We start from the raw sequence: 24,170 nt of genomic DNA, 5'->3' as shown, positions 1-24,170 counted from the left end.
GACCTATTGTTAGCTTCCTCTAATTTTTTTTTTTAATGGAATCGGTTCCCAAAATATATTCCTTGCAGAAACAAAATACAGATAATGGGATACATGCACAAGCACCAAACATAATTATCAGATTACCTACGTATGCTCCCTTTCACTGAAGTCACTCCCTGCAGTGCTGGGCTAGTGCAAAACAATTGGCACTCTCTATAGTTATCCATTCAGCTGTGAATACAAGACATTTCAAAATCCCCAAGATCTGCTGTGTAGAATGTTGTTATTTTAGACCAAACATAGCGTTATTAAAGAGTTGTACTGAGGAGAATTTTACTGAATCCCTTGTAAATCTATTCCAATTCAACACACTGCAACAACAAAGCAAAGGCAGAGAACTTGCAACATTTAGACTACCTGTTTCCTTTAAAGAAAATCTTTCCGATCTCTTGTATGTGACAGTATTCTGTTTTTTATCTGATCCTTACCACCAAATGTTTTTTTCTCCCAAGCTTCTTGATGTCCAATAGGTTTGTTCAATTTTTTAAAAAATATACAGCTTGCTCAGAATTAGCAATAGTAATGTTCTTATTACAAACAGATGAGCAAGATTAAATCCTTTCTTACTCATGAAACTGATCTCATGGCCTATAGAGTTTGCCAGGCACCCATCCTGGGTCAGCACCTATCACTTCAAGAGGAGCAATTTCTCATTCAGTCTACAAAACCATATTATTCCCTGCCACAGTCTTATCATCCAGAAAGGCTTCCTGCCTGACTTTTGTTTTGCAACATTAACTTCCTACGGTTTTAAGAGCCACTAGGGCAAAAAAAAAACTCACAACATTTTGGTGCCTCCCTAACTAGTCTAAAGAATAACTTGATATGTATCACCTAAGATTGCTAGGCATTGTTCAATTTATAAGAAAAAAATACAGTGCCGATGGTCATCTTCTGGGTCTGACCAGATGTCAGGTATAGGTACAAGGCCAGGTAGGTACAAGTGGGTAGATTTATTAGGAAATGGTTTGAGAATGTCAGATGTCTCTGCAATCTTATCTCTGTCAGAAGTTCCCATGGGAGTAGCTCATTCACTCCCTGTCTCTGCCTTGAAGCTGCTGGTTCTCTAGGAACTTCAGAGTGTTTTGGAAAAGGTGGGGGGGCACTCTTCGAAGTGGGTTGTACTGTCCCTGTCTGTCAAGTGGCTTTGAATAGGCCTTAAATGCTGGTGCAAAGCTGAAAAAGCTTTGCTAGGTTTCAGCTATCGATGCAACGCCTGACCTCCTTTGGATTCCATCTCCGCTTGGGACTTTGAAAGCACTCTGCACATAGCTTTACCATTTGGACTTTGGATATCTAAGAACCATCAAAAGTACTGTGAGGCTTTTCTTGGACTTGCATTTGCTGTGGATTGTGTGTGTGTGTGGCCTGACTCAGGTGGCAAAGAGTTGCCAGTCCTTAGCAGAAGGATGGGACTCCTGTGCCTGAGATTTAACCTTCCCTAAAGTCATGGTAACCAGGGTCAGCTCAGTTGTGTCAGGGCGAGACTGACAAGTGCGTGACCAATCTTCTTTGCCCAGCTCTGGTGGCTCAGAGCAACCCTTCCCTGGGATTTTGTTTTAGGCGATTGGCCATGTCCCTTGAGGTGCCAGCGTATGTGGCATCTGGAGAAGCTCAAATTGGATGGTGGTGTACCCTGAACACACACCTCTCCAAATGTTTGTCTTAGGATCGTATCAGAAAAGGAGCCTAAAGCTTTCTAATCATTGTTCAGCTTTAAGTGTGTTTTGGAGACTCTGTAACCATTATACTTGTCTACCTTGTGATTTCCTCAATAAAAGAAGTCTCATTGATGTGAGTGTTTCGTGTCAGCTTGCCAGCACATGTGAATGCTGGAGGGAACAGGACACCAGAATAATTTTGTTCTCATTCTGTGCAACTGGCATTCTCCGTTTACAACAGCAGTGACAGTTTGGCTTGTTTGCAAAAGTGCTCTTAGGCATGGCTTTAGTGTATGTTTGTGGGGAGATGATATGTACACAGATCTTTTGTATACACAGGCTGCCCCATTTGTCCCAATTGAAGGGAGAGATTCGCAAAGGATGCATATGCTAATCTGAGTTCCAAAACATGTGCAACTGTAGCACTTTAGATAGAATGTCTCAGCAGTGGAGGAGTTATGTCATTTTAGAACCTGGACTTAATGGTTTCCAATCCCACCCCCATTCCACTAAAGATGATATTCTGATGCAGACAATGAATATTTCTCTCTCCCACCACAGTATTCCATGCTTTCCACTTGCTACTTTCCTGAATTTACAGTAAAAAAAAAAAAAAAAAAGCACTGTTTGACAGTCTGATAATATATTTGTAAAATAATAATAAAATGTGTGCCTGGGTCATCATGTACATAGCTCTCTCCATGGAAAGACAGTGAGACAAAAAGAAAGGAGACATGAGAGACACCAGACAGAAAATACATGAAGCCAACCTCCCACCTGTCCTTCCCATCCCAATATATTAGCAAATGAATAAACAACAACCAGTTTGCAAATCCTGCTAGATTAAAAAATATGAACATGTGTAATTTTGCATTTGACTGAAGGAAAAACACTGCATACATGCTTACAGGTGAACAATATTTAAAATTTTTTAATGCATTTCAATAAACCAAAACACCAATAAAACACCAATTAGAACAATAAAAGCCAACAATAAAACCTGCAACAGCAACAAAGGCAATAACAGCAGCAACAGCAACTATATCAAGAGAAGATAAAAGTAAAATAATATGTTTTCAAGGCCTTCTTAAAGCCTGCAATGATGGAGCATGGTGGACCTCTGACAACAACTTCTTCCAAACATGTGGGGACACTGCAGACAAGACCCTCTCATATGTGGTCATCCACCTCATTGCTTTCACGGGTGGGTAAATGAGAAGGGTCTCTCTTTCTCATCCTTCGGCTATTGGGCGGTATAAAAATGAAATAAATAAATAAAGCGTGGACAGGCTAATACGGGTGAAGGCAGCCCTTCAAGTAACTTGGTTCCAAACCATTTAAGGCTCAAAAACAGCACTTTTAAATTTGGCTCGGTGCAGTATAGGCATTATGTATTTGAATCACCTCGCCTCTAGCAATAACCAGGTGGCCTCATTCTGCACTAGCTGAAGTTTCTAAACTGTCTTCAAAGGCAGCCCCATGTACAGCACATTACAGTAGTCCAGCCTGGATGTCACTAGTGCATGGATAACTGAGGCAAGGTCCATCCTCTCCAGATAGGGCTGCAGCTAGCATAACCAGTTTAAGTTGGTAAAATGCATCCCTGGACACTGCAGCCACCTGGGCTTCCCCAGTTAGCTAAGTCCAGGAGGGCTCCCAGATTGCACAATTGGTCTTTTAGTGGGAGTGCAACCCCATCTAAGACCAACCCACAGTACCTCCATCCTGTCTGGATTAAGTTTCAGCTTGTTCACCTTCATCCATCCCAAAACAGCCTCCACAGGTTCAAGAGTAGTACAGCCTCCCTGGGATGTGCAGATGGAAATGAGAGGTAGTGCTGAATATCACCTGCATACTTATGACATTTCAGCCCAGACCTCCTGATGACTTCCCCAGCAATTTCTTGCAGATGTTAAAAAGCATGGGGGACAAGACAGAACCTTGCAGCACCCCACAGGCTAATGGCCATGGAGTGGAACAGAAGTCCTCCAGCACTTCTGAAACCGCTCCTCCAGGAAGGACCAAAACCACTTTAAAACTGTGCCTCCCAAGACTAATCCAGGCATTTCATTTATTTATTTATTATTTTTATTTATTTAAAACGTTTGTATCCCGCCCTATATCATTAGGGTCTCAGGGCGGGATACAGATAAAAGCATAGAGTAGAGAACAATAAATATACGCAGCTAAAAACAAATTAAACCATGAACCAAGTTAAAACAATATATAATTTTATGGGACTACTCACCATCTGGACCAGATGTGATCCATCATTTTGGGCAGGAGGAGACAGAGCCTCACTTGACTGTGTCAAACTCTGCAGTCCCTACCCCACCATGAACTTTTTATTGTCAGTGCTGCCACTGCAGCTACTAGAACATAGCACCACCAATTATCAGCTTTTCAAGTCACTCTAAGCTTCCAGAGTCCCTTCTAAGTGCCAGGAAAGGCCATAGCACCACATGCCTTGTTCTGAAGAAAGGGCCCTTCCTCAGAATGAGGCATTATGGTTAAGATGGCTTCAGAGAGTGCTTGCGATGCTGCTTTGCCATTACTACAACAAATACTATTTAAATAGTTATTTACTATTCTGGCAGGATTTGGGCCTCAGGGGAAGCAACTGGTCAATCAAACATTTGAGTTTCTGGTAGCAGGAAGAGTAGCAAGGCAGAAACTACTAGCACCTTGGACAGCACTATGCAGTCCCAGCTAGGCTGGGATGACCGGAACCGCGGTTTCAGCAAGGGAATAGCAGCAACTGACAGTTTGTGTAGGCTGGTGAGTTCTGGTCTCTCAGATGCTCCACCTCCAACTGGGTGCTGACTGGCAACCTTAAAGGCCCCAAGCTCATTTCTATAGGCTTAAACACCTATGTGGCTGAGAGACCCAGGAGGCTTTGAAAGAACAGTGCTTAGAGGCTGAGGTTGATGATAGGGCAGAATCCTTGGGTCCAGGGGGATGCATGAGGGGTTCTAGAGGGTCCTCCCTGGAGTAGGGTGACCTATGTCTCACTGGAGTCAGTCCTTTTAAGGGTAACCTCCAGACCTAGAACCATAATATTTGCCACCATTGCTCACACCTTCCTTTAAGCACGGCATTGCTACTGAAAAGCCTGAAATTGCCTATGCTACTGCCATTGTAGTAGCAAAACTATTTAAAAAAAGGAGCCAGGGGAGGGAGAGCCTTCCTAACTGTCTCAGGTGTTATAATGTCTTAGATGGGGACTGAGGCCAAGAGACTGTGGCTGTCTAAGATCACCTCATGAATCATGACTATTTACACTCAAACCAGAGACATCCTTATAGCATTCTGTCAAAAGGTCAGAACTATTCTTATGGACATGAAGGTTATTTAAGGGCCCTGGCTTATATGTGTGCTTGCAGCTTGCCAACTACGAAACCTTAAATCAAACCCATTAAGAGACTTTTTCATCCAAAAGGCACAGAACAGAACTACCAATATGGGCAACCTAAATTATTACCAGATTAATACCACTTTTCAAAGCTACCTTGGAACACTTTTAAAATTGTAGAGTCATATTTATGAAAAAGACACAGCCTGATATCTCAATGTACCAACAGATGGTCGGCTACAGATCCTTTTTGTGCCAGAAAGCAGCCTCAGCTGAGTATACACATTGACTGGAGAAATAAAAGCACCAACACTCAACATGCCAGCATACTCAGATGGTCACCCAAATATGGACATAGGAACAGTACATAATTTATCAGCCACCAAGGACCCAATAAGGTACAATCTGGTATACTGAAGTGTGAACAGCCGAAATTCCAGAAGTTAGATGTGGTCTAGAAATTTTGTCTAGGATTAGAGTGTGTGTTTGCATACACATGCACGTGATGTGAAGTCAGGGTCTCCTAAAACATATTCAGTCATTCCAATATTGTCTTTTACAATGCCTACTTTTCTGCATCTGCCTGTACTCACTTCACTGCTGCTGTTCTTGGTATTTCCCAAGAATTTGAGTTGCTAGACTCTCTGAGCTTACAGCTTACAGAATTTGATTCTGTTCCATAATTGGTGGCAGGATCTAGCCACTTCTGACAACATGTATTATTAACAGAACACTGAGAGAGCCAACTTTTCCAAGTGCTTAATTAGAAGTAATTCACAAAACTCTCCTTTTCTTCCAGGGCCAGCCGAAGACATTTAGCTTCCTGAACTAAGATAGCAAATATGACCACTGTCCCACCCAAGCCAAGGTTCACAATACCCAAAGCCATGCAGATTATTTTGAGCCATGAGGCACAAAATCCCACAAGCACTTCTCCCCATAACTGGCAGGAAAAAATACAATAATAAATTAGGGTGCAATCCTATGCATGTTTAGGCAGAAGAAAGTCCTACATCTCCCAGCATCCTTCCAGCCAGCCATGGTGACTGGGGCAAGCTGGGAATTGTAGGCCTTTTTTCTGTCTAAAGATGTTTAACGCTGTACCCCTAAAGAACTAACAATCTGCTGCCTGATTGTGAGGGCCACCTCACTCTGCCTAATGGTCTGTCTAGCCCTGCTTCCTAATTAGAGAATGAGCCTTTCTACTACACTAAGTGCAGCACTAATTAAAAACAAAATTGACAATGATGGCAACACCTTGTGCACAGGTTTATTTTTAATTGCAGAGACAAGAGTCACAAGGGAGAAAGAATGTGAGGATTTTTTTGCCCAATATTGAATTGAAGAAAAAAGTTAAGCTGAATGGAGAGCCAAGAGAGAAAATAAAAAGGAGGAAATTGTGACAGTTACCATTTGCAGGGATTCCTTGGGCCCTGTCAACTATTCAGGTTCCCACTTTCACAATAGCTTTTAAAGGGAATGGGGGAAAGGGGTAAATACCAGCATTGCTCACTTTGGGATCAAGTATTTGCAGCCTATAATATAAGAGCTTGAGAAATGAAAAGCAGAAGAGTCATGTTACAGAGTCACCTTCAACAGTAGCTACTAACGATTGTGCATGATTTTAAGCACTTCATAAATGATAAATAAAAGTAATTTTGAAACAATTATGGAGGAAATTACCTTAAGCAATATGCATTAGACAAGATCTTCAATTTTAATACACACGGGATAGAAAACTGACTGTAATTTTAAAGTAGTGTGTAGCAAGCACTGTTCAATAGGTGAATAGTGGTTATTAACCTTTTAATTCAAGTAGCCATCAAAAGATCACTCAGATTTAAACGCCCCCAAAGTTAGACAAAAAAGTTAAAGCAGATAACTGTTTCCCCAAGACTAGATTAGACATTAGCACTCATGAATATTCCTCCAGCTAAATAGAAGAATAGATATTTGGGAGAATGGAGAACAGACCCACAAGAGACTATTGCTGTCATCAAAACACACAGCACTGAGCACATAGGTGGGGTCTACGATGTGGGAAATTGTTTCTGCAAGAAACAGTTTCTTAAACCCCTACAACTGTAATGCATGCATGAAAAACATTTCTACACTTAGTTAGGAAGTTAATGTCCAATGCTGTGTAGGAAAACACATTTGAGAAGTTGTTTGAATATGCTTTAGTCCTATCTGACCATACACAACAACATTAACAAGCAGAATATACTCACAGTTGGGGGAATGGCTATCATGCAAAATAATGTCCTTGCTTCAGAATGAAAAATGTTACATACACTGTTAAATCATCAACATTCTTTTTTCTATTTAGTGTATCAGTTATGGACTTTAAGATGCACCACTGAAAAGGTCTAGAAGTTAAAACAAATCTTCTCACAATAAAGTCTAGCCAGCAACTGCATAGTTAACTTCTAGCCATTTCAGCAATAAATAAAAATAGACCACAGGTGGCTAGCACTATTGACATTTATATTCTGAATGAGCATTGTTTTATCACGCAATAAGCCTATTAATAAACTGCTGACAAGTTATTTCTGATTTAGAAACCCTTTGAGATCTGGACGTTACTACAGAAAGTCTTTTCAAATATAGGCTTTAAATAAACGCTTTGGGGAAAGCAATTAACAAAGAATGGAATCAAATCAAGTGACTGTTAAACAACTTTAAAACAGCAAAGTGATTGTGCAGCCATCCCTGAACTGGTGCCTTCCAGATATTTTGGACTACAACTCCTAGCATTTCTGACCATTGGCCATGCTGGCTGGGGATAATAGAAGCCCAAACATCTAGAGGGTAAAAGGTTAGAGAAGACTGTGTAGCTACCTTAAAATAAGGACGTGTGAGAGCCCTGTGTGGCAGGGATGGCACTAGAGGGGCACAGGGGGGAAGGGGCAAGTGCCTCCCCCAAGCAAGGAGCTCACCAGCCCATTGTGGGGCTTGAAGGAAAGGCACTTTTCAAGTATGCAAGTGCATTTATATATTACCATTCTATAGCTCTTCAGCCAACAATGGCTACACATCTACAATGAGTGGCAATCCACTGAGGGGAAAGGGGAAACAGTGCCTACATCCCAAGTGCCTAACAAATCTGAATCCCTCCTCTCTGCACCATCGTCTCATCCACGCATTGAGATTTCTCAGCTGCGCCTGTCTAGCTGGCCCTCAGGACCTCACGACTACATTTCCCCACATCATTGGAACCAACATGGACCACGACAACTGACTCCACCCCAACACTGTCTACTATGCTATCTAGATGGCGTGTGATATCTGCAACCTTCACACCAGGCAGGCAACTTGTGGTCTACATGCCCATCATAAACCCAGCCCATCATAAACCCTACCATGCGGTCTACATGCCCATCATAAACACAGCTGTCTATGTGTCTAATGACTGAATCTCCCACTACCACAAGCCCCCGTCCCCCCGGAGGCACATCCTCAGTGCGAGAGGATATTTGCATGTCTCCTGAAAAATGGGTCCCTTCTAAGGGATCATGTCCCTCTTCCTCAGAGTGATGCCCTCCTTCCTCAAGACCCTCATTCTCCATGACTGCAGAGGAGCTGTCACCAAAGGAGTGGAACATCGCTGTTAGGCCCCTGAAGGTCTCATCTATCAACCTCTCTGCCGCCTCTCTTAGGTTCTCCAGGTCAGCAACCTTGGCCTCAAGAGAACGAACTACATCATTCCAAGGGCTTCCCTGCAACATATCGTCCCCTCACATGAACCCATTTTTAAGCTTGAGAAAGCAATCTATTCAAACATCTGCTAAAAAGTGTGGCGTATGTTTTTAGAATCCTTTTTCACAATCCCATAAAATAGGGTTTCTCAACAAAATTAGCACACACATTTTGTACATTTCTAGGTTTGGATGTCCTCTAAATGATTGCACCAAAATTTCAAGTAAAAATATCTAATGCGTTGCAAAACAAATTAGTATGAATCACCAGTCCAAGAATTCTGTACAGCTTGCTGCACTCAGCAGCCAAAGTAATTATTATAGATCTGCCTATACTCCAACATCTAACACTGTCAAGATGCATTTTACCAGAAATACTATGGCAGCAAGTTTAAGTGGCAAAGCCATGACTGTAACTAACTCTCTCATACTTAATTCAATAGAAAAAGAAACACATGCAATATTTCTTTTGTTTTATATAAGGAACGTGCTTGGTAATCTTTTCATTGAAACCCATACCATATGTTCCCCCTGCTGATCTCAAGTCAAGAAGATGGAGAAGTGGTTTAAGAGCAAATTGTAAGACATACAGAAAGTGCAAAATGCCAGCATATGGGATGAGGAAAATAGGGCAAGGTGTTTGCAGTGGCACCTGCTTAGACTAATTTCTTTGTGGAGGCAAAAATCCATATTGAAATTACAAATCAGTGGGCAGAATAACATTACTAAAGTAAGAGACAACAACTAAAATATTACTAACGATGTGAAAAGTTAATTTATAAATCAAGTAATTATACACCAATTAATTTATGCAAACAAGCATCCCAATCCTGACATCAAGGAGTTGCTGAACTGGGAGTGCTCCCAGATGCAGGACTCCTAGCACTACCCATTAGATGGCATTGGGCAGCCATGCCATGTTTTTTTCCTCAACAGAATTTCCGTGGTACGAAGAGAGATAGAAGAAGCTGTGAGAAAACAGTGAGGGCTACAAATGGAAGATGACAACATCGAGACTCCTGTAAAATTCCGTGAATGAGGCAGGGTAAATGAGGAAGGGTAATTGCATGATCAAAGTCTCATGCAAAGCCTGGAAATAAATGTCAACAAAAACTGCTTCTTGCAGCATAGATGACACTGAGAAACCTCCCCTATATGGGCAGGACTCATAATGCAGTGATGATCTCTGAAAGCACTGCTCATGAGGGTCTCCAGAGTCTAGTAGCTACTTCCCAAGAAGACAATACTACCCTGAAGTGGTGCGAGAGATGTGAAATAACTGGAAAAATTGGAAGAAAATGGATTACGGAATGTTTTATCTTAGCATGGTGAATAAAATGTTTAAGTCAAGGTGTTCATATATTTATTTCTCCAAATGATTTCTAAAAACTATGTACAATATCGGATTATTACAATTTCTGTGCCGCGAGGACAAGCAAGTCCTAGGTTGCAAAATGAGGCTACAACTCTCAAATGCAAGAGCAAGATGCATTTCTGCATCTAGGGGGCACTGCCATTGAAGCAGAGACTGAAACTGATAGTGGTAGCTATAGCTCAGAAAATGAGTCAGGTTAAGTTTCATACATATTCATTGAATCTTGGTTCCCCCCCCCCTCTTTTTTCAGTTCTTTTTATGGAAATAGGTGCTTTATGTCTGCTTGACACTGTAGAGGACTAGCAGAGACATAATTTTCTGTGTTACTAACATTGATGGTTTCTTCTGGGGGGGGTTAAATTGTTTTTTGCCTGCTCCTCATAAACTTGCAAAACCAAAAAGGTTCCTTACAGTTCAGGTGTTCCTTACAGTTCGGGAGCTTGTAGCTCTATTTGTTACTAAAAAAATTAAAAAATTAAAAAGTAAATTCAATTTGTAATAATTGTTTGAATACACTGTACTTTTAATATACCAAATATAATTTTATGCCAAACCAACTTGTACATAATTACATTTTATGTTCCTAAAGTAACAAGGTGACATTCAATCCGAAGTGCTAATATTGCATTTTTTCAATTTTTCTCAAAAAAAAAAAAAAAACGGGGGGAAACCAGGTTTTTCCCATGGCTACAAAATTCTGGAAATTTTACATCTCTAGTGGTTGCAGAGTATTTTGGTAAGGTTGGAAATTATTAGTAGTTGGAGAGCACTCTTGTGCCTCCCTCCCAGGATACACTACTCTGCTGAAGCCATTGATGCTTGTCCAGCCACTCTCTCTTCCTCAAGGCTAAGATTAGCAAAAGCTTCGGCTATTGGGCAGTATAGAAATGCAATAAATAAATAAATAAGCTGGCAAAGGCTGGTTTACTGCCTAATGTTTTGTTCACTCATACAACTTTCCTGTTTGGACCATTTTTGTGCAGGAGTAGAAAATTAAACAACATTTGGGCCTTTACTAGAATTGTTGGAAATCGTTTGTCAGGATACACATCTTCAGAGAAAGAATAGATGAAAAATTCAGTACCATGCATTTCAACTGGAATTCAGCTATATATAATGCAACATGCAAAGGATTGTGCTATACATCTGCAAAACAGAAACATTTTTATAGCAACTTTCAGTATAGAACAACCATAGTCTAACATACAAACTTACAATTACAGGCTGCCATTCTACCACAAGAGATGGTCCTTCCAAGCAGACATGAACTCCACCAACTGCCATTTTAAAACAGACATTTGCTTCCTTTCCTCCAAATCCCAAATTATCCTTGAAGGGTGAAGAAAGAGGATTTCAGTCATCCTTATTGCTCATTATTCTGCAGTGGCGGTTCTTTACAGGCAGAACCAGCATCCTCCCCCTTCCTCCCCCAATACTGCAGATATTATGAAGGAATGGCAGTTTAGACATGCCTTCCCCAATCCACCCCTGGGATAATTTCTATCCCACTCTTCTGTGGCAAGGTTCTCCAAGGAATGGAGGTGGGGAGAGGGCTCCCTATTCTGGACACTCAAAGGTTAACCTATAAGTTAATTAATAACAAGCTTCTTTGGCCCTGATGTTCCATGATGAAATCTGGAAATTTACACTGTAACCTGGTTATAACAGTGGTTTCTTTAAGGGCACAGCACAGTCCTTATTTGTGCTTGCTTTCCACTCCCAATGTCAGAGCAAAATCCTTTGAAACTAAGCACACACTGAACTGGCTACATAGACTATGCATCATTACTGAAATATTGCCACAGAGGATGAAAACTTGTAGAGTTAATCAAAAGTAAGATCCAGTAAAAAATGGTCCCAAAAGGAATCAATATTGATAGAGAAAATTAATCTTTACTTCCTCCTTATGAAGGAGCAATTATTACAGGATATAGTATAGGTAATGTTGGAATGGATTTATGCTAGAAGTCAAGTAAACTGGTTTTGGTTTCATGCTCCAGCTCTAACCATGAAAGTTGGGAAAGGATTTGGTTCAGAATAAATTTAAGAAAGGGGAAAAGAAAAGCCTTTTTCATTCAAGCCACCACAATGCATGTGTTTTCCTCCCCATTCCAGTTTTATCTTTGTACTGGAGACACCTATTATGCGACAAAAATTGGGCCATAAGCAAGCAGTTTGAACGATGCAAAGCAGCAATGTGTTTACAAGTTCTTTCGCCCACTGCAAGCATTTGCCCTAAGCTAATTTCCCATTGCTTCTATCTCCACGTTGCACTGACAAACTTGAAATTTCCTAAAAGTGACTTAAGAAGAATTAAGACTAACCCTCCACAACTGCACGATGTTCTAACAACCGCCACGATAGCACAGTGGATAATACATCAAGTAGTCAGAGCATCCCCAAAGGGTAACTGTGATCTACCACAGAATCCTATCCACTTTTGAAAATATCAAATAACTGTTCTGTAAGACATGAACTCCTGGATTGATCGACTCCTATAACAACTTTTCCCACCCTAGGAAGCAAGTCTTATAAATTTTTAAGCACAATCTATATTTTGCTGCCAACTAAAAACAAAGATTAAAAAATACAAATATTTACAGTAGGTTGGGCACATCGATTTTAGCAGTGTATTATTGTTAAGTACCAACCAGATAGAACCCTAGCTCCAATCTACCACTATATACCACTATAATTGTATGACCAAAATAGGAATACATCCTATATGCAGGGATTTGTTTTGTGCCATCCCAGCATTCTTGCTTAAAGCACATGTTTAATTGCAGCTATTATTCCCTCTAATAGCAACCTCAAACAACTAAGTGTCAATACCAACTGACACTTAGACAGTGTCAGTTGCTATTGACACTGTCAAATAGCACAAAACGGAGCTTTTGAGAAACAAGATGGAGGTATCAGCATGTTTGGGGAAAACCTTGTTTGTAGAAGTAGAAAACAAACAAACAACAAACAGGTTTTCAGGAACCTTAGAGGAAAACCCTTCCAAAAACAGCCCACAGTGGACTGACGGTGCTCAGTGGCCATATAATTCTGAATATCAGTTGGAAGAGAAAAATGGGAAATGGGGAAGGAGGAGAGGGAAGGGGAGTCAAATGCACTGCTTGTACTCCTTACAAGCAGGGATGGGCAGACTATGCGATCCACCAGCCCGAGCCTGGTGCAAAGGACACACACTTAGAATTCTGAGCCAGGAATTTGTTTTTAGTACCAGGAATGATCAGAACTCACCATCCCCTTCCATACAAAACCCCATCTTTATTTAACATTAGCAGTATCATTTGGTGGGGAGGTAGCCATTCTTGCCAATTCAGCCCAAATCATCCAGAAATCTATCAGCAAAATTAAATCTTCCTTCTGCTTATAGTATCCTAGAAGGGGCATGGCTAGCTGTCAGGAACCCTGAGCTGGAATACTACTGCTAGGAAGTGAGGATACACTGCAACATATTTGCCACAAGTTCCACTCACATAATTCTCTTTCATTCATCTTCACAAAATTCACAGAAGTAGGATCTGGTTGATCAAGTGAAGTTGACCAACCTAAGAGAACAAGGAATGAGAAAAGTGTTTTGCATTGTAAAACTTTTTAAGAAGCCAGAAGAGTGTTTGGATGGTTTTTTTTATATACAAAGAGTGGTTTTGTTGTAGGCACACCCACATTCCACATAAGGCACCAAGTAACAGAGGTCTGAGAGCGGGTTCACACAATCATGGAGGGAAAATAAGCTGGCCATGAGCTGCCGAATTAGCGTAATCATCCTCAGCAGGCACAAGTTGTTGTGATATCTGAACCTCGTGAGGCCAGGTGGTTTATAAACCACCCTGAAATCCTAGAGCAAGCCAATTTTCATGGTGGTTTGGAAACCACCCCAGCCAGCCACCCTCACCAGATTTGGATGTCACAACAACCTGCCCCTGAGGAGACTATTTAATGCTATTTAGGCACCTCATGACCGCATGCATACAGAGGTAAAATAAGCAATCATAGCTTATTTTCCCTCCGTGATCATGCACATTTGCTCTTTATTTAGGGTTGGTTGGCTCAAGGATTATTTGTGGATACAAAACTCTGAGTTCCTTATTTTTTGGAAATTGGTAAGCAACTATAATTGGCTTCATGGCATCAAACTCTAGAGTTACTTGTACAAAACAAAGCTTTGAGGATGGTGTCCTGATCATGAGGAATGTTTCATTTGCTGTGGCTCTCTTTGGGTTCGGGGGCTGGGGGCTGCAGGGACTTGGCCTTTGGCCCAAAAGCATAGCCCTGGATGCACCACTGATTCTATGCCATCTCATAAAGGTTTCTTGGTGTTGTGTTGGGATGGTCTAAAGCTTATTCTGAGGCATAACACCCATTCCCCCAGGTTCCTAATTGTGTCTAGTTAAATCATGTTTGTCCCCCAATATCCTTCTAGACTGGAAAGAATACATTTCAAAAGAGACAAGCTCCCAGACATATGGGGTAGCCGCAAACTGATTTTGGGGTACAGGGGCATATAATCTTCAGGTCCTTATTAGAGCATCTCTTTAAGTTCTGTTAGGGCTCAATCCAATCTGGATATCTGCCAGTCTCTGAACGCAGAGGCTGATGGATATCCTATGCAGAGCGGGAGGAGCAGTATTTTCACTAGATGGGCAGTTTTGCCCATCTAGCTAAGCCTCTGTGAAGGGTTGAGAAGGAACTTGGGGAGGGTTAAGGATAGCTTGTATCCCCGCTTCCCCAGTCCCCTCCTCCCCCTACAAAACTATCCCCTTTCCCTTCCCTCCATGGTTGCCTTTGCGACCTCAGAGAGGCAGCAGGCATGGTTCTCTCCATGCTGGCTGCAAGGAGAGGAGGGGAGCTCAGACTCCTGGGTCTAAGGTCTGAGTGCAGACTCCATACTTCATGAATCTGAAGTATCCTATGCCCCCCAGACACTGTCTAAGGGGCATGGGATTGCTCTCCCCAATAAGAATCTGGTAACTAGCAAGAAGTTCAACACTGCTAAAGTCTCAGGGTCCCCAGACAAAACCAAGGGACCAGGTTGTTTTTAGGTTGCTTGAGCACTTTTGATATTAGTAACATCCCCATGTAAACTAGCCTCCACCTGTGAAAGCTCACTAGCCTCCACATGAAGGTAAGTATGTTTCAGAATTTACTACAGAATGTTATTTTTAAAAAAGTCCTCCTTCCTTCCTTTTGCCAATGCTGTCCTCAAGTACAAACCATTTCCTGAATGGTTCCCTTTCTCTGTAAAATGTTCAATGGCAACCAAAATAGCTTCTCCTCTATTGTAATCTCCGGTATCGATTACCCCCTTTTGTCTTGGCGAAATTAGCCTCTCAGTTGTCCCTTATTTGTTGCCAGGTCTCCCAAGGATTTCTCTTATTTTCATTTCCAAATACTTATGCTACCTGGTACACAAAACATTATCCCACAGAGCATCAAGGTCCTGTGTGGTTGGCTCCCTGAGTCATAGGTTACCAAATAAATAAGTAGAGCTGTCACCCAAGTAAAGAAATCTTACGTTGAGTAATCAGCAAAAATTCATGTGATTACATTTGTGTATTGGTAAACACATTAATTCTAAAGGACGCATACTTTATTTTTGGCTGGTGTAGGGGCATGTGTCATAGCAGGCATCTTATATGTGTAAGAATGTGGGCAGAATTCCTCTAACGATGATACTTGCCATCTGCAATTCATAACCATGCATATGTGTGCATGAGAGTGAAAGAGAGAGAGAATATATACTGCAATTCAAATGAGCAGAACACTTTTTAGCACACTGAAGTGTAGCAATTAAATCAATTAATCTAACCAATCAATTAACATTGCAGACCTAATAAGGATAGTAGCAAACTTTTTTTTTTTTTTTTTTAAACTTATTTCAGCCCCATCCACTGTATGGTTTACACGTTTACCAGTGGCAGAGCACTTGCTTTGCATATAGAATATCCCAGGTTCAATTCCAGGAACCAGATGATCTGAAATACCTCTGCCCGAGATATTGGAGAGAAAATGCAAGTCAGAGTAGACAATTCTGGACAAGATGTCTTAGCTGGAATAAGGCGGCTCCCTACGTTCCTACGTACGTTCCTACGTTTTTCAGAGGCTGAACTGCCTTTTTTCCTCCAAAAATATTTGTTAGAACTCTATTGTGTTCTTACTTTAGAACTCCTCCATGAATTCCATTATCTAGACATTAAGGGGCAAAATTCAGCCAAAATTAATTTAAAATATGAGAGTTAAGCACATGCTTTAAAATGTCTCCCACTGTAAAACGGTGGAACTTACAAGTGCCTAATTTGGGCTGAATTGTGCACAGAGAATTTAAGTATTCAGAAAATTCAAAACTGGGCACAGAAAACTTAAGTCTTCAGAAACAGTATTTAGCTATTTGTTGAAATTTAAGTAGCATATTGTTAGCCAGTTAATTTAAAATAATCTCTTCCACAGCATGGAGCAATGTACCTTATTTAAGTGAAACCCAAGCCCCTAAATGGCAGGAAATAGTATACTCATTATTATTTGCCCTACCCACCCTCCTATAGCCCTTCAATTAACTCATTCTATGCATGTTCACTTGCATAGAAGCCCATTTATTATAACCTACTTAAATGTCAACGTGGTTAAGACTGCAACTGTTGTTTAGATCCGGGGGTGGGCAACCTTTCTGTCTCAGCAATTTGAGCAACTGTCCTGGGCACCACCACAAAATGGGTGTACCACAGATAAAAGCATCAGCCTACGGCCGTCTGCCATCTTTCTTTCCTAAGAATGACTCTGAGTCCTACATCTAGCCCAGAGGCATCATAGGGAGAAATATGGGAGCTGCAAAAGGCCCTCTCTTTGCTTTGAGCTTTATCACACCAGTGTTATACTGTGCAATTAACTGTATAAATAAATTTTAACTTGGTGTTTTAAAGTTGTAATTTTGCATTGCTGCTGTTTTTATCTGGTTGAGCTTTTATATTGTATTTTATATTATGGTTTCATACTGTTGTTTTATACTTTGAATGTTTTTAATTTTTGTGAACCGCCCAGAGAGCTCCGGCTATCGGGTGGTATAGAAATGTAATAAATAAATAAATAAATAAATCACTGCAAATTGCATGCAGAGGACTCCAAAGTTTCCCATCTTATAATCTGTTTTTATTGTGAAGTACTCCCATGCATCCTGCTTTGATTGTGCTATAAAGCCAAAAGAAGTGCAACATTTAGCTACCAGATTTCGAGCATATTTTCTGAGCAGCCACTGGGGAGCAGGATTTGATATGAATTAAACAAATGCTTACATCTGCGTAAGCTTTAAAGATAAAGACTTCAAAATTGGCACAGTAATAGATATTAAGGAGAGCTTTAAGCATACCAAATTGGAATTGGATTGGGTCATCCATTGGTTTTTTATGATTTTTTTTACTTTCCCCCCTTAAACCACTTCCTGGTATGCAAAGGATCTTACCGCCCAGTAGCAACAACAACAACACCGACAGCTTAGCGCAGTAGAGATAATTCGAGGGAAACAGATACGTTTTATGAAGCTACTAGAAGCAAATCCACCTGCCAGTAAGAAATGTGGTTCTTTTGTAAAAAAAACCCAATAATATGAAAGTTGCTGCAGGCATAGAGCAACTCAGTGCCAAGAAAGGTGTCTGAAGGTGCACTGATGCCCACAAGCACTACATATAGACTTAGACATACACACACAAATTCAGAACTGTTGAAGGTATGTAATATCCAGAAAACTAGAATACTACATAACTCAGCTTGCTCAGGGGAGGACAATGGTGGTGGGTGGGAGAGGCACTATACTGTTAAAATGCACAATCTCTAACCTTTACATGAGAATATGCCAGGCAATAACGTGACATATATTAGTCATATACAGAACACAAAAGGTTCCCTCTCTGTAATCTCTTCATTGAATGGCAGGTTGTCAGTTTCAAGACTACATCTTCATTTGAAATGAGCTAGAACATTTACTTGCAATGAACTGAGTGTTGGTGAGAAAGCCTATTTATAGCTGTAACATTTTGTATGCAACACTTCACCACATTGACAAGGATCCCTAAAGAACATCCAGAAAAAAATCCATTATGTTCACAAATTGTTTCATAATTATTTTTCAGTGGTAGCAGACCACCAGTTCTAAACATGTTGTGCTAGTAGGAATGACCACTAGCACAACAGGAAACTAGCACTTGCTAGCGCAACCCATGGCCACTAGCACAACAGGAAACTAGCACTTGCTAGCGCAACCCATGGCCACTAGCACAACAGGAAACTAGCACTTGCTAGTGCAACCTAGGAAACTAGCCCAACTGCCACTTCTGGAAGGGGACAGATCAGCAGAGCTGGCTTCGGCTACTTTGTGGTTGCGGTAGCTTCCCGTTGCACTTCCCGTTCCTGCTCGCACTGCCCAACAGCTTACTAAACTTTTAATATCTTACTAAAATTGCTATACATAAGACAGACCAATCATGCACTCTGAACTTTTATGTATTTAAAATTTGTCTTACTCCAAAATCAATTACCCATTCCCTATGACTCTTCATCTGATTAAATATGGCTGCAGGTGGACACTGTTCTTGGATGCAAGGAACAAAATGATAGTTGGTCCCACCCGGGCCAATAAGGCATCACATTCGCTTGCTACAGAACCCACATTTTTAATTGAACATGTCCATCAACATAGGCTTCAACTCCTTGCAAGTCAAGATACAGCAAACGGCAAATTTTATTTTGAAGTGAAGTTTAAAATACAGGCAACGAAAAAGACCACCACATAACAAGATCACTAGTTAAGGGAGAAAAGGAATTTGGCTGATTGCAAGAGTCTTTAGCCACCCCTTCTGTAGTATGAAAAGCCACAACGGCTTTAGTAAAATCTTCTCCTCGTACACTTGAACTGCAGTTCGATCCTGTTTGCATGTGCTTTGGCTTGGACAAGAGAGTGAGTAGCTGAAATGAACAAGGAGCAAACTCTGAAGTCTCTATAGCAATTCACACTATAAATGAAGTGGTCAAAAAAAGTCCTCTGCCCAAGTCTCCATTTTGAAGGGGTAACACTGGGTAAAGCTAAGACTGCTTCCAACAAGGATTTTATGGTGCTATCACCCTGCCTCCATCTCAGAATTTTATGGGGGTGAGTTATCCAAGTGATGTTATTCCATTGTTTGCTGCCCCACTTTCAATGCCTAGATCAAATTACGGAATTTTGTCACATTTCAGATGTTAAACCAAGTTAGTACTTTCTGCTTTTTTCTGCACTGCATGTATTTCAAGTACAGGAAATGCATACAATGCAGAGCAAGTAGAGAGGTTCTCTTCCCTGTATGCCCAACCTATTGGGTTGTATCCAATATTAGTTTAACTTAAGTCCCATTCAGTTCAATGGGCCTCCTCTAAAAAGGACTAATATTAGATGCAACCCAGTATTAGCAGCCAAGGTGATTTGATTTGTAGGGCTGTTGGATTAGAACCTTACTTTTGTAAATCTACTGAAGCTGAGAAAAGTTACACCAATTTATACAGGCAACAACTATAAACACTTAAGGTTCTCTCTCACTTTTTTATTTTAGAGATTTTAGTAGCCTGCTACTTGAAATTCAACGCCCACTGTTTTGACAGTGCCCTACAAAGCTTCCAACACACAAAGACTTGCAAGGAGCTTATGCATTCAGCTATCAAATTATCTCCAGAAAAAAGTGCACAGATGCAGCTACTATAATTGATTTTTGTAACCACATAGGCATTAAGAGTAAACAAAAGCAGTAATAAATTATGCTTGAGAGAACAGCAAAAGTGGATTCTAAAAGACAAACTGTGCAACTAGTGCCATTTGTTTAGAATTGTATCATTTATCAGAGCATAAAAATGTCAAGGCAGGTATACAAAGGAGATTTCTCTTTTCACTTCCAAGCCCTCCACCCTACAGGCTGTAAAATGGTCAGCTATATCTTATGTCCATTGTAATGAAGTTCAGCTTTTCCATATAAAAACCTACCATTATGTGCCTTGCCTTTGGTACCATGTCAAGCTATATCAAGTATACACAGAAAAACCAAAGTGATGTCCAGTCTTTGCAAAACATTTCATCTTTAATCACGCGCTTCTAGTTTGAACTGTAAAAAAATCCTATGAAGAGAAATATATATGTATAGATCCAGAAATAAACTTGGTTCAAGATCAGCAATATAAATAACATGATGTAGCAGAGTAAAATATGCAATCTTATGCACACTTGCCTGGAAGCATGCACCCTTGCAATCAATGGGGCTTACTTCCAAGTCAATGTGCTAATAATTAGAGCATGAGTAATGATGCTTTCAGACAACAGCCTTTCAATTGCCACCTGAAGCCTTCCAACTGTCCCCACTAGAGTCCTGTTGACAGCAAGAAATATGTCATTCAGAAGTACAGGAAAGGAAAGATCTCACCTAAAGCTCAGGTTATCCATCCATACCCACAGTTGTTAGTGTTAGTTGTGCCTATGCAGTTAACAATAGACTTAACCTCAGGGCCTAATCCAGAATATCCAATGTTAATTTGTCCATTTATTTTTTGAATATAATTGCTTATCTCGAAATTGATATAATCAAGGCAAAGATAGCTCATCTGTCCTTTTAAAATACATTCTGTGCTGGGATCTTTTAAGTTCTTAGTACTGTATTCCTTTTAATCTGTGGAACACTTACAGTTTAGGTTAAAACAGGAGTGCACGTTTTTGCTAGGATGTCTGGGGACCACACACACACACAAAGACTATATAACCTATAAAGTACAAAACAGATTTTCATTTAAAAGTGTGAAAAGAAATCCATTAACCTTCAAGAGATTCGCATTTCTAGTAAAGGGTTGACTGTACAAGCTGATGGATCAAGTAGCATTACCTCAGCCTCAAAATACCAATGCAACAAGTTATTAAATCTCACAGGAAGCATGAATGAAATAATTTACCTAAGCATTTGTTCTCTCTGTGTGCATCCTGTATGGGCCATTGCTCCTTTATTCAAAGTTAGACATAAAATTAAACAGGGTGTATGCATTAACACATAACCTGACACCATATAGGTTGATTGGCCAATGAGAAGTCCTGAATGCTACAGCCATTACAAGTATTCTAATCTTTTATTTTGAATATTTATCTTCCTACTATTAGAAGTTATTTGCACATGCTACCTGTACAACACTGAGCACAGACACCACTTCATTGTCAAGGCCATAGTTCCCAGTATTCAGAATTGTTCTTCTGCCAGTCAAAGGGAAGACTCAGTTGTACACTGTATTCCTTTGTACATAAGAGACATGCTGTATAAGACCAAAAGCCTATCTAGCGCAACATTCTGTTCCTACAATGATCAACCAGATGCCTAAAGGAAGCTCATAAGGGCAACTGGTATTGACAGGTATACTGCTGCCACTCCTGGAAGTAATATGTCGTTATCATGACTAAGAACACAGGATGCAGCCTTACACGGAATCAACACTGATTAGCAGCAGCTCTCCAGGGTTTTAAGCAGGAGTTTTTCCAGCCCTATTTAAAGATGCCAGGGAGTGAACCTGGCACCTCTTACATGCAGAGCATGTACACTACAACTGAGTTACAGTTCTTTCCCAAATGGAAGTAATCTCCATGAACCTGCCTGAACCTTACTAATGTTATTGTAACCCAGATTACTGCAGAAAAAGCTGATAATCTAGCAAATCAGCTTGAATTAGCAACTTGACTTCTGGCGCCACTGGTGCAACACCCTTTACAACAGAGTGCACTCTTTGATAAGACTGAGGGACAATGGTTGAATGAATAACCATCTTTCATCCAAAATACAAAACGAAAAGTAGATCCTCATAGTTCCTACAAAAACTGAGAGGTATATGCACCCTACTCTTTCAGCTTATGTAAACAAAACTACCTACATAACTTTAAGTAAAGAGCTACTGGTTCACGCCCAACGTTTGTGATGTTAAGAAGTAGTCTAGAAGTCAGGGAGTTACACATTTGGGGGGGGGGGGCTAGCCGCGATCACTAGGAATAATTCTTCGTTTCATGCTCTTCCTGTCGCTTCTCTCGCTGTCTCATTTAAAGTGACAGGAGCGCGCGCGCGCACAGATTCACCCAAGTGACAGCTTCACTTTAACCTTTTGCTAACCAGCCCACCGAGCGAGGCAAAGCTGCCAGACATAATTTCTCTTTCTCTCTCTGGGTCCCAAACCAACTGAGCTAAGGGCCAAAGGACCACCTCTAGTACGCGCAAACAATAAGGAGGAAGACATCCACCTCACCGCCACGCTGCAAGCAAATCCCTCTACAGCTTTGGGGGTAGTAGGATTAAGACTCACCGCCGGGCTGCCGCTCCCCTCGGTTCCTTTCCCTTTGGCCTTGCCCTTGGTGGGTGACTCCTGCAGCAGCTGCTCCAAGCAGGCGGTGCCAGGCAGCGAGGAACTCTTCTGATGGGACAGGTGCGCGCCAGGCCGGTGTTGCGGGGCCGGCTCCTCCCCGGTTTGCCCCTTTGAGGGCCCATCCGCACCTCCCTTCTCCTCTCTGGCGGAGGCAGCCGGGGGCAGCGGCGAGGAGCAGGCGGAGGAGGAAGCAGAGGAGGAAGCGGGCGTGTCGTCGGGCCGCCGACTTGGCTGCGGCCCCTTGCCCGGGTGGGGATGGTGATGGTGGAGAAGGTGCTCCCGCAAGCGGCGCAGAGCCGAGCCGGCCTCGGTGCTCACGGCCTCCAGCGGTTCCGCCGAGGAGCAGCACAAGTTTGGCTGCGAGGACGAGAAGACTCGGTCCAGCACGTGCTTTCTGCGCCTGAAGCCGCTCCATTTGGCGCCGGGGGCGCCGGCGCCTAGTAAGTCCCCTTTGCCTGCCTGCTGCGCGGCCCGAGCACGAGGAAGGGACGGCGAGGTCTCCGCACTGCGGCGCCCGGCGCCCGCTTTGCCACTGCCCTTACTCTTACTACCCAGTTGCAGGTTTCTCCACAGCCGGGCCTGGAAGGAGGACGCCGGTTCCGGCTCGCTGGGCTTATCCCCTGCCGCCGGTATCTCTCCGGCGGGCTCTTTGCCTGGTTCCATCTTCTTTTCCCCGCCTCCTCTCTCTCTTTTCCGCTGAAGCTTCCACAGGCGACGCCACCACCGGCGACTTCTGCTGCAGGGGCGGCAACAGCAGCAGAACCCGGTGGAGCCCGCCGACTTCAATCCAGTCCGGCCGAGAAAACAGACTGCACTTGCCGTCTAACGCCGCAGGAGGCGGCTACATTAGCGCGCCGGTTGGCTGGGGCTTCTCAGGCTCCGTGCGCCCGCCGGGTGGCGGCGGCGGCAAGCGGGCTGAGCAGTCGTCGTCGTGGTGTGGGGAACTGCAGCCAGCGAGAAACGCGCCACTGAACTTTGTGTCTCGCGCGCGCCTGCCCTGACTCTCCCTTCTTGCTGGCTGAGGCCGTCGGCTCACTCGCTCCCACTGGACGCGCAACCTCGCGTCGGGGCTGGTTAGAGGCGGACTGATTGGTTAGGAGAATGACAAGCACGTGCGGCGCCGTGAAGCCGCCGGCCCGCAAAGAAGTGCGGAGGGGGCGGGGAAGTCTCTTAATGGACCAGCAGCGTCAAGGGGGACCGTTTGCACGCGGACGTGGAAAGGTGGAGGGGTTCCGGGACTGGGATCGTGGGGTTGGCAGGAGCGTTTCTCGCCCATGCCCACATCAGAAGGCTGCATGACAGAAGAAAAATACAGGGTCAACTTGTATTCGCACGGCCATGGTAGAGCTAGAAAGGTGAAAGGTGGGCGTCCGTATCGTCTCTCCGATTTTCCTGTCGCTCACTTGTCATTCTGATTGGCTCTTAAAAGCTCCACTGGACAATGGAAGCAGGTGCAGCGCAAGAAAAGTTTGCCCTGGGGAATGTGGTGTTCATACATCTCAAAGTATACTGGCTGAAAGTGGGCAAGCTGAAAGTACGTTTGCTGAAGCAGCTGAGTTAACTCTGGCATTAAAGCAAGGCCTGGTAGTGCGTTGGGTAGTATGTCAGGAGACTCACACGTTACACTTTTAAAAAAT

The 24,170-nt window shown here is 42.3% G+C and overlaps 1 protein-coding gene across 2 annotated transcripts in view; it reads right to left on the bottom strand.

Annotated features, from left to right (window-relative positions):
* Positions 1–23,219, bottom strand: part of MCTP1 (multiple C2 and transmembrane domain containing 1) — a 230,857-nt gene extending 207,638 nt beyond the window's left edge. For both annotated transcript variants that reach the window (XM_063129601.1, XM_063129602.1), the window contains exon 1: positions 22,474–23,219. In XM_063129601.1, coding sequence (XP_062985671.1) covers positions 22,474–23,196 — 723 coding nt within the window. In that variant the 5' untranslated portion in view covers positions 23,197–23,219. The remainder of the gene's footprint in view (positions 1–22,473) is intronic.
* Positions 23,220–24,170: the final 951 nt, after the last annotated feature.

The sequence above is a fragment of the Elgaria multicarinata genome, chromosome 6 (assembly GCF_023053635.1).
Source record: "Elgaria multicarinata webbii isolate HBS135686 ecotype San Diego chromosome 6, rElgMul1.1.pri, whole genome shotgun sequence".
NCBI lineage: Eukaryota > Metazoa > Chordata > Lepidosauria > Squamata > Anguidae > Elgaria > Elgaria multicarinata.
The sequence above is the reverse complement of the archived record's forward strand: the minus strand, read 5'-3'. Positions and strand labels throughout refer to the sequence as shown.